Genomic DNA, 11,688 nt, shown 5'->3' on the forward strand with positions numbered 1-11,688 from the left:
GCATCTTCAAATCAATGGTCTGTCATTGTTCTAAATAGGAAGGTTTGGCACTGTGTCATCTGATTGTAAAAGTAAATGAGGAACTTATTTGTATGATGAATACATTTCAGAGGATGCCAAGAAAACAAAACTCTTAATTGCCTCAATTCACCTATAATCCACTAGATTGTGAGCTCCTGGAAGCTGGAACTATCTTGTTTTTTCTTTGTATCCCTCATACTTAGATGGCACTCAGTAGACACTTTACAAAAGATTATTGACTGGTAGTGAGATCTCTTATTTTTTTTAAAAAAGAATTCTATTTCCTTCCCTTCTACCATAACAAGGGGAATTCCACATAAATTACCATTATCTGGTCTTTTCAGCAGGTACATGGAGTTTCTTTCTTCCAAGACTGCTGTAGCTGTTACTTTAAAAGAATTCTTGCATGGCCCTCTTAATCTTTCCCTTCCAGTTCCTTTTGTATTAAGTGCAAAAATAATGATTACATGTCTTCTGTCCTTGATTTTTTTTTTATTAGAAGGAATCTGCAACTTACCTTGGAAATAGATGCCTGACTGGATCTGAAGGACTCTTGGGAGGGTCCTGGGATTCAAAGAGTGGATGAATTCCTGTAGAGTGGATGTCATTGCGGAAACAGGGATATGGTGCCACTTGGTGCCACATAAGCTTGGGGCTGCCAAGAGTCACTTCGTTGCAGTTAGAATCTGGGCCATCTCCTTCCACTGAACTATGGGGGTGGGGAACCCATAAGGAAGGTGCTAAAACTTATTCATTGTCCTCATTGTGGTCTTCATTTCCTTCCAACACTAAAATAACACAGGATGGGGGCGGGGTGAGTAAGTCTAAACAACTGCCACAGCATGAGAATGCCAAGTATGATTTTCATTGCCTAATGCTCCTCCAGGTGTCTTTTTGCAGCCCAGATAAAACTGTTTGTGGTCAAAGTTGCAGGTGAAAGGATTACCTGAGCAGAAGGAGAACATGATCTCTGAAACTAAACTAATATGCAAAACTATTATCATGTGACCCATTTCACACGGACTTTTTATCTGATTATTTCCTTATCAGACCCTTTGTGACTACATTGCATATATTTTTCACTGTGTCATCTGATTGTAAAAGTAAATGAGGAATTTATTTGTATGATGAAGATGCTGTATTAGATGATTTCTAATTTCTGTTCTGATTCGATCCTTTTATTGTATCCATTTTCACAAATGCTCTCTCCTATCATGAAGTACTGGGATATACCTTAGGAGATTCTTATTATTCTTCTCATTTCTTTCTTACCAAATCATCTGTAAATTTCCTATTTCACATCATACAGTGTGTAACTAACTCACCTTAGAAGAAAAAAATCTCAAAGAATGAATGAGCTTATTGAAAGACCATTATCGTATCACAGCCTTTATTAAGTGAAAACACCTAAAGGTGACAACTTTTACCAAGGAGTCTGGTTTCAGTCAGTTATAAAGTTATCTTGGGTATGGTTCCACAGGAAGCCTTCCTTCTTACCTCTCTCTCCTCTACAGTTAACCCCAGCTAACTGCACAGTGCCATCCTTCATGGTGCCCCTATCTCTTGCTCTTTTACTATGTACATAGATCACTCTTCCTTTAGTTCCTAATAGATAGATGCTGCAGAACACTGTTTCCCTTTACAAAATTTTATCATGGTCCTCTCAGTCATAGCACTTCATGAAAGCTCCCTTGAGCTTCTAGTAAATGTGAGCTGACATCTTCTTCCAATGTCTAATATGATGTCCTATGCATCATGCTATTTTCATTGCTATTCTCCTTATGTCTCAAAAAGAAAGTATAACCATTCTTTATTTCAGGGAACCAGATCTCTGTGAAGTTTCCATAAATTAAGAGCATTTCAGGGTTCCTGGCAGATTAAAGTATAGATCAAAAATTCATGAACAGATAGGTGGTGAGGTGGATAGAACACTAGACCTGGAGTCAGAAAGATCTGAGTTCAAATCCATCCTTAGATATTTACTAGTGATATGTTCTGGGAAAATCACTTAACTTCTGTTTGCCTCAGTTTTCTTTTCAGGAAAATGGGGATAATAAAAATAGCACCTGCATTTTAGAATTGTTTAAGATTTGTGCTTTGCAAACCTTAATGTAACATAAATGCTACTTTTTATTATAGCTGAAGTCTTCCTTTACGCAAATGATAGGGTATTTTCTAAGACCTCTGTCCTGAAACAAGAATTTGCATAATTCTTGCATTCCACAAGCAAGTTTCCCTCTTTCATACCTTACTATCTGAGGGTGACTTTCACAGTCCATTATCTAAGCTTTGAGTCTCCTTTCTATGAGAGTAGAGGTTTGGACATGTACCTTAATTTGTCTCTCCCATTGCTCCTTAATCCTCCATGATTCTTCTTGGCAGTGTTATTGAAATTATCTGAGGTTGCTTATAAAGAATCTAAGGGAGAATGACCAAGAAGAGGGAAATGTATTTTCCCTATTGCATTCTTTCCTGATATATATATATATATATATATATATATATATATATATATATAATTTTCATCTATCATGTATAGAATGTAATATACAATATATAGCAAGTATAAGTCATAAACTTTGTGATTTGGATATGAGCAGGGAACTGGCAAGGTTTCACAAATAATATTCTACAACAGATAGCATAGGATCATGAGTTCATTTATTCTAGAGTAGGGATATATGGCATGTTCAGAGAGGACTAGAACTTTGAATGTGAGGGTTTATAAAGTTCTTTTCAGGGCAATTCAGCAGTCTTTGGTGTTCAACTCTCACCCATGGTTGCAAGAAGCTATAGCATGCACAGTCATCACATCCCAATTAAATCATCTTGTTAAATAGATTAAACCAGGATGAGGGTAACTCCATTGGTGAATTAGGGAGATCTTTGCCTCAAGCACATGAAGACTTCACCCAATGGTATGGGCAGATGAGAACATTTGTTCAAATGACTACAAAGATGACTAATAGAGCTTGGTCAGAACTGAACAATGCCAAATCATACAGTGTATCCTGAGTCACTGCCAATCATCTTGAATTTTGTTCTGCCACTGTACTTCAAAAACTCTAGAACAGAGAGTGAATCTGATGACTTTACAAAACTCTGTTTCATTTAAATCAAGATATCACCCATAATATCATTGATCCTCTTCAAAAACAAAGAATGAACAACAATGTAACTGAAGTTGGTAAGGCTCTTAATATTTATTTGGGCCAATCCTCCCCTTTAATATATTATAAAATTTGGTCCCAGGGAAGTTAAACAACATGGCCAAGGTCATACAGGCAGTAAACACCAGAGGTAAGATTTGTACCCAAGTCCTATGTCTGTAGAGTCAGTGTCTTTTCTGTGTACAACTGTCAAAGAGAAAGAATGCAAGATCCCATTGTGATTTTTGTATATTTTCTATTTTTTAAAAGTATTTTACATAACAGACTCAGAGCAAATTCAACCCTAAATGTTGTTCTCCAACATAGCTTCTACCATGTATATGTCAAACCTCAAAAGATTCCTTAGGAAATTCAATTAGTAGATATAATATGGGCTCAGTACAATCTGATTAAGCAAAGCAAAGCCTAAACCAGAGCTACATATGCCTCCTTAAATATTTGCCATTATCCTGGATCAAGTCAAATACAGAGTTCAGGTGGAAGAAAGATTCCTTGGAGATAGTCTTGTTTATAAATGATAATTCTGATTGCCCAAATACCTGGAACACAGTAGAACCTAAGTGAGAGTTAGAATCATCTAAAAGAATTTTGTCTACCTACACAGGAAAAAGCAAATAACTAGAGTAGTGAGTACCTACATCACTGAAAATATAGACTCACTGAAATAAGAAAGTAAAACTTTATATATGCTATTAATAGTGTCATCCTCAGAAGACATTCTGATGCCTTTTACATATAGATATCTTCATAGCACTGGGTGGACATACCCTCTCATCCCTCCTGGTGCATTCCATGTCAGTCAGCTGTTGGCCATCTACATCTTGCCACTACTGAATTCTTTGATTAAGAGCTATCTTGTAACACATTGACTTATAGTCTAAATGTCTGAATCAAGTATGAAAGTTCAAAGCAGCTTTCTAGACTCTAACAATATACCCTAATTTACTTCCCTCTTCAGGGAATCTTATCCTAGACTATTTTTTTGCATGAGTTCAGTTGTCTGGCTTAAATGGGTGCTTTTGACCTCGAGGGAATGATTCTTATCAAAGTTCCTATACTGTTATTCTTCTGTTCACTTAGGAGTCATGGTATTTCTTTTGGAGGCAACAATTGTAGAGCATCATTTTCCTTGACTCTTTAGATTATGACTCACTAACAGGCAAAATTAGAACTCATTCCTTCTTGAGAGGAATTATATTTTTTCTTATGACTCACCATTTCCTTTATTTGTACAAAATAGTAAATAATCATCCCCTCTCTGGGGGGGAAATGGTGGTTTAGGATTTAAACAAGTCCTTAGGTCCTAATGCATCTATTTGGGACTGGCCATTTTACCTCCAGCATCTTTGGGTTTGGACTCAGCAGGATTAGCAGCCTTAGCAGCAGACTTGGTGACCTTGGTGACAGACTTGGCAGCCTTGGGATCAGACTTACTGGCCTTGTCGGTGGGCTTGGCAGCCTTGGGGTCAGTGGGCTTGGTGTCCTTGGCAGCCTTGGGGTCAGTGGTTCTGGCAACCTTAGAGTCAGGCTTAGTGATCCTGGGGCCTGGACGTTTGATGCCGATCCTAGGGCCTGGACGCTTGGTGGCCATCTTGTGACCAACACGCTGGGCACTGGCCTTGGGGATCTTGGACCTGAGGAGCTTGGCCTTGAAGGCCTTGGTGCTCAGGGCCTTGATAGCCTCTGCTCGGGCCTGGATGGCTTTGGTGTTGTTGGCCTGCATCTTCTTCAACCCTTTCTTGTTGTGTTTCTTGGCAAAGCGCATGTTTCTCAGAAACTTGGGATCAACCCCTTTCAGAGACTTGTATCTCTGTGACCTAGGTTTCTTGATGCCATTTCTGTGCCACTTTCGTGATTGATTATGGGTGGTATGATTCTTAGACTTGGCCATCTTTACACCACAGCCTGCACTAGCAGGCACTCCACCGACCGGAAGAGCGGAATTATTATATTATATTATATTTGCATAGTGGTAGAATATTATATTTGAAGTCATGGAGAGATAAGTTTAAGCAGCTAGGCAGGATAGCATAATAGAGTGCAGGGCTTGGAATCAGAAAGACTCATGTTCCTGAATTCTAATCTGGCCTCAGAGAGTTATTAGCTATGTGACTCTAGGCAAGTCACCCAACTCTGCCTCAGTTACTCATCTATAAAATGAACTGGAGAAGAAATAGCAAGCCCCTCCAGTATCCTTGCCAAGAAAACCCAAATGAGTCACAAAGAATTAGATGTGACTGAAACTACTGAACAAAAAGAAATCAACTTGCATTTCACCTCTATCACTTACAAGTTGTATGACTATGGTCAAGGTACTCAACTCTCAACTTCTATTTACTCATGAGGAATAATAATACTTATAGTAATCATCTCTAGCTTCACAGGATTGTGAGCACTGAATGTAATTATGTATGTTAAACACTTTGAAAATTTGTCTATAAATTATTTAAATAGTTACCTATTTGACAAATGCCTGTTGACACTAACTCCTATCAAATCTAATTTTAGGTCCTATAGCTTACCTACTTAGTCACTTATTCCCAAAGGCATTGAAGTTGTCCATATAAGCCAATACTCATTTTTCCCTAAGCTAATTTCTCTCTAAGGCAAAGGACTTAGAAATCTTTTATGGCATGTGCTCATATTAGTAGAATCCCATTGGACAAAAAAAAAAGCTAACAAGAGATTCAAATGTCTGGTTGGGGAAATGAGAGAAAATAATTCTCCAGTGAATCTCTCCAAGTCCCATTTTTCATCATCTGTAAAATGGAATTGCTAATAATAGTACTTACTTCATAGGTAGCTGGGTGACTTTATGTAGAAAAAAACTGAACTGGAATCAGGAATAATTGAGGTTAAAATCTGCCTAAGGACATGAATCCTTGGCAAGTTCCTCAGTTTCCTCCTGAACAAGATTAGGGAGCTAGATCGAATACTTCCAACATCTTTTCTAACACTAAATCAAGAATCATATTGTATAGATCAACTAAGGCAATATGTAAATTAATTTGCAAAGCAAAGTGCTATATAAATTTCTATTACTATTATTATTATTATTATCATCATCTTTAAGTCTATAATTCTAGAATAGGAGCCATGGTTTAAAAAAATTCTTCAACCTGCATTCAGATTCCATCAGGTCTTTTTCTGGAAATGAATGGAATTTCTCATTATAAGACCTTTGGATCATTGTATTGCTGAGAATAGCTAAGTCACAACTGATCAATTTACAATATTGCTCTTTCTGTGTACAATGTTCTCCTGGTTTTATTTATTTCACTTTGCATCAGATCATGTCAATCTTTCCAGGTTTTTCTGAGAGCATCCTGCTCGTCATTTCTTTTTTATTTATTTAAGGCAATGGTGTTAAGTGACTTACCCAGGGTCACACAGCTAGGTGATTATTGAGTGTCTGAGGTTGGATTTGAATTCATGTCCTCCTGACTCCAGGGCTGGTACTCTATCCACTGTGCCCCCTAGCTACCCTCTCATCATTTCTTATAACACAATAGTAATCTATCATCATCACATATCACAACTTGTTCAGCCATTCCCCAATTGATTGACATCCCCTCAACTTCCATTTCTCTGCCAGCACTAAAAAACTTACTATAAATATTTTTATCCATATAGATCTTTTCCTTTTTCATTTTACTGAATTTATTTATTATTTTATTTACCACCTAGTAGTAATATTGCTGGATCAAAGATTTTATGGCCCTTTCGGGCATAGCTACAAATTGCTCTCCAGAATGGTTGGATTACTTCACATCTCCACCAAAGTGCATTAGTGTCTCAATTTTTCCATATCCCTTCCCAGATTTGTCATTTTTCTATTCTGTCATATTAACCAATCTGATAGGGTATAGAGAGGTACCTCAAAGTAGTCTTAATTTGCATTTTCTAATCATAGTGATTATTCTGTTCATGTGCTTTGAATGCTTTAAATATTTATCAATTAAGTAATCAATAAGTAATTTTTCAAGTAATTTATTTTTATAGATTTGCCTCAGTTTCCTATATATTTGAGAAATGAGACCTTTATAAGAGAAATTTGCTGTAATTTTTTCCTTACTATTTATGCTGTTCTATCTCTTCTTTCACTCTCTCTATCCTCAAATATGTTTTGCTTCTGACTACCAACTCCCCAAATCCACCTTCCATTCTTTTAGTCTCCTTCTCCCCCTTTCCTTATGATCTTATCCTACTTTTCTAAAGGTTAAGATAGATTTCTATATGCAAATTACTGTGAAATTTATTCCCTCTTTGAATCAGATTCAAGTAGTCCTCTCTATCTCTCCCATCTTCTCCACTGGTAAAAGTTTTTTCACATGTCTTTTATGTGAGATAATTTACCCCATTCTACCTCTCTCTCTCTTTTCTCACTCTTGAATTTATTTTTTAGATAGCATTCCATCATATTCAACTCACACTCACAAACCCTAATAATGAGAAAGTTCTTGGGAGTTATAAGCATCATCTTCCAATGTAGGAAGGTGAATAGTTTAATTTTATTGAATCCCTTATGATTTTCTTTCCTATTTACCACTTTATACTTCTCTTGAGGCTTGTATGTGAAAGTCTAATTTTCTATTCATCTATGATCTCTTCACCAGGGATGCTTGAAAATCCTCTTTTTCACAGAATATCAATCCCCCCCCCCCAAAGGATTATACTTAGTTTTGCTGCATTATTTTTTGTTATAATCCTAGTTTTGTTGCCCTCAGAATATCATAACCTCCAGATCCTTTCATGTAGAAGCTGATAAATCTCATGTTATCCTGACTGTGGTTTAATGATATTTGATTTTTTTTCTTTCTGGCTGCTTATAATATTTTCTCCTTGAGGTAGGAACTCTGGAATTTGGCAATAATATTCCTGGAAGTTTTCATTTTGGGATCTGTTTCAGAGAGTGATTACTGGATTCTGTAGTTTCTACCTTACTCTCTGGTTCTACAATATTAGGACAATTTTCCTGATAATTTCTTGAAAGGTGATATCTAGAATCTTTTGTTCATCATGACTTTCAGTTAGTTCAATAATTCTTAATTAAATTTTAAAATCTATTTATAAATTCAGTTGTTTTCAAATGAAATATTGTATGTTTTCTTTTTTCTTCATTCTTTTGATTTGGTTTTATTGTTTCTTGAAATCTTATGGAATCATTAGCTTCCACTTGCCCAATTCTAATTTTTAAGAAATTATTTTCTTCAATGACCTTTTTTTTTTGGTTTTTGTTCTTGCAAGGCAGTGGAGTTAAGTGACTTGCCCAAAGTCACACAGTTAGGTAATTATTAGGTGTCTGCAACTGGATTTGAACTCAAGTCCACCTGACTCCAGAGCCAGTGCTCCATTCACTGTGCCACCTAACTGCCCCATTTTGTGAGCTTTTATACTTCTTTTTTCCATTTGGCCAAAGAGTTCTTTTTTTGGTGAATTTTTGTACCTTTTTTTTTCATTTGACCACTATTATCTTTTGAAGGATTTCTTCTTTTGAGTGTACTTTTGTGCCTCAGCATTTGCTCAACTCTATTTTTAAGGTGGTTTTTCTTTAGATGTTTGTGCCTCTTTTATCAAGTTATTGACTCTTTCCCCATAATTTTCTTAGTCAATTTTTTACTATTTTTCTCTTATTTTATTTTTAAAATCTTTTTTGAACTCTTTCAGGAAATTTTTTGAGGAACCTGAGAGCACTTCAGTTTTCTTTGAGTCTTTGGATGTAGCATTTTTTACTTTGCTGTCTTTTTTTGAGTTTATGTTTTGATATTCTCTGTCACCATAGTAGCTTTCTAAGGTTGGATTATTTTATTTATTTATTTATTTTCACTATAGCTCATTTTCCCAGTCTATTCCTGTTTTTAACTTTATGTTAGGTTGAGCTTTGTACCTGAGTTGGAATGAATATTGTCTCAAGTTTCAGTATTTTTTGTGCAGCTGTTTTCAGAGCTAGATCTTGGTATCTGTAAACTTTTCCTAATTTCAAGGTGGTATGATTTATTAAGAGGTGTGTTTTACTCCCTCCTGGTCTATGCTCTTTTCTACCCTGGAACTCTGAGCAGGGTCCTGACTCCTCTGCAGTAGCAAGTTCTGGTTTAGTAATTCCTTCTCCTCACCTCAAACTACAATTTAGAAGTTCAATCCAGATCTACATATGGGCAATGCAACAGTGCCCTACCTCCAATGCTAGCAAGTGAACCCCTGTAATCTTCTGTCCACTTGTCCAACATCTTACTATCTGCGGTATGAGAGCTCTGAAAGCTACTGATGCTATTTTTGATTTTGTGTCCATGAAAGTCTACTACTAGTTTGTTGGCATGAGGTCTGTATTCCCCCAGTACAACAGACTTTTCCTGCCAAACTTCTTAGTAGTCTTAGATTGGAAAATTGATTCAACCATCCTTTTGGGGGTTCTGCCACTCCAGAATTTGTTTTGAGGGTGTTATTTGAAAGGGAATTTGGAAGAGCTCATAAAGGTTCCTGTCTTTTCCCCTCTATCTTGACTCTGCTCCCCAATAAGGTACCTTTGAAAGAAATCCAAGACAGTAAGAAGTCTTGAAGTAGAACTCAGGACAGTGGATAGAAGGGCCATGATTCTGACTAGGAGACAGAATATTGACTCAGTAAGACAGAATAGTTGAAGGACAGAGTCACCACAGTGAGCAACATGAGGCAAAATTACAATTGAAGGCAGAGCAATAACCCTGACCTTCTTTCTTGCAGGAAACCCACTCAGGATGAATGAATGAATGATGCATTTATTAAAGATTTACTATGTATAAAGTTCTGTGCTAAGTGTTGGGTTGACACACATACACACACACACACACACACATATATATTATATATATATATAATATATATATTATATATATATATATTATATATATATATATATATATGTAAAAGAGTCTCTGCTCTCAAGGAGTTCACATTGCCAAGGTAGTAGTAACATGTGAAAGGTTTCCTTTTTTTTTTTTTTTAAAGGCAATCAGGGTTAAGTGACTTGCCAGGGTCATACAGCTAGTAAGTGTTACTTGTACAAGTTCAGCTTTGAACTCAGGTCCTTCTCACTCCAGGCAGGTCCTTCTCACTCCAGGAATGTATTACTTAGCCACTTCTGTGTGAAAGGCTTCAATTACAAGATAGAAGAATCCCATGATCCTTAGTGCAAAGGAGATGTTAATGCTTTTTCTTTAAGGTCATTTCCTGTGATAAAATCAGCAGTTTCTGATGTTGAGTCATTTGACAATGCCAAGGACCTTGGAGGTAAGAACTTTTTATTCTGAATCTTCAATAGCTGCCTTTTGAACTTTGTGTCAGGAAGACTATGTCATAAGGCTCTTATTCAATTCATTATTTAACCAGCTCTTAGGAAAAGTCATAGATTTGCTTCAATCTATTTAACAAGCTTGATTTCAGTCAGTCAGTAATCATTAATTTAGTGCTTACTACAAAGAAGCACAAAACAGTTTGCTCTCAAAGAGCTTGCACTCTAACTGGGGAAACAAAGCAACAATTATGCACAAACCTCTTATTCTGGTTGTTGTGAGGATCAAATAAGATAAGTTTAAAGTGCTTAGCGCAGTTCCTGAAAGAATGGCTGCTTTTTAATTATTCGATATGTTGCCTTGGAGATCTTCTGCTATGGTTTACATTCTAATGTTCTTATTCTTTCGTAATGCATGAACTATATAAAGCTCAGTAACTAATAGTTTATGAGGCCTCAAACTATTCATGTCTACTTTCTGGCCTCATAGGATAATCAGATCATTTTTGTTGCTATTCAGTTTTGTTGTGTTCAGCTCTTCATGATCTCATTTGGAATTTTCTTGGCAAAGATATTGCATTAGCTTACCATTTCCTTTTATAACTCATTTCTCAGAGGAGGAAACTGAGGCAAACAGGATTTAAGTGACTTTCCCAGAGTCACACAGGTAGTGAGTATCTGAGACCAAATCTGAACTCTCAAAGAAGAGTCTTCCTGATTCCAGGCCTGGTACTCTATAAACTGTACTGACTAGTTGCTCAATAGGATTGTAGGTTCATAGATTTAAAACTGAAAGAGCAATTAAAAGGCACATAATTCAGTCTTCACATTTTACAGGTAAGAAAACTGAGGTCAAAGGAGAATAAATGATTGACTCAAGGTCACACAGATAGTAGAAAGTGACAGAGACTAGATTAAACTAAGGTTTCATGACTCTCAGTTCAGAAGCTTTCTCAATGTAATACAATGCTTCTGCTTCCCTTTAGGAAATGAATAAATAAATATGATCATCTCTATGGACTCTTTGGTCACAATTAGGTGGAATAGTAGAGGCATCAGTTTAACATATAGGTTGCTTTGGAAAACACAGAGGCTCAATCAGGCAATCCAAAATCTACTCAATTAACAAGTTAAGTCTGGTAATAGGAGTCAGAAAGTGATTAAGGAGAATAGAGGTATAGCTTAGATGGGAAGACAGGGAGTTATTTGCTTTGTTATTTGACTCTCATT

The 11,688-nt window shown here is 36.4% G+C and overlaps 2 protein-coding genes across 3 annotated transcripts in view; both read right to left on the minus strand.

Moving 5' to 3' along the window:
- Positions 1–788, minus strand: part of THEMIS (thymocyte selection associated) — a 212,414-nt gene extending 211,626 nt beyond the window's left edge. Inside the window, exon 1 of one of the 2 annotated variants that reach the window (XM_074187552.1) lies at positions 539–788. In XM_074187552.1, the coding sequence (XP_074043653.1) occupies positions 539–629 (91 nt within the window). In that variant the 5' untranslated portion in view covers positions 630–788. The remainder of the gene's footprint in view (positions 1–538) is intronic. The other variant, XM_074187551.1, reaches the window with a different exon arrangement.
- A 3,715-nt stretch (positions 789–4,503) lies between these two features.
- LOC141489892 (large ribosomal subunit protein eL29-like) lies at positions 4,504–5,123 on the minus strand. The gene has a single exon (XM_074190248.1). The coding sequence runs from the start codon at positions 5,080–5,082 to the stop codon at positions 4,504–4,506; it is 579 nt and encodes a 192-aa protein (XP_074046349.1). The 5' UTR covers positions 5,083–5,123.
- Between the last annotated feature and the right edge of the window lie 6,565 nt (positions 5,124–11,688).

This window comes from Macrotis lagotis, chromosome 5 (assembly GCF_037893015.1).
Source record: "Macrotis lagotis isolate mMagLag1 chromosome 5, bilby.v1.9.chrom.fasta, whole genome shotgun sequence".
Classification (NCBI taxonomy): Eukaryota; Metazoa; Chordata; class Mammalia; order Peramelemorphia; family Peramelidae; genus Macrotis; species Macrotis lagotis.

Excerpts from the sequence above, each read along its gene's own strand:
- LOC141489892 (XM_074190248.1), bottom strand. The coding sequence starts at position 5,082 with ATGGCCAAGTCTAAGAATCATACCACCCATAATCAATCACGAAAGTGG.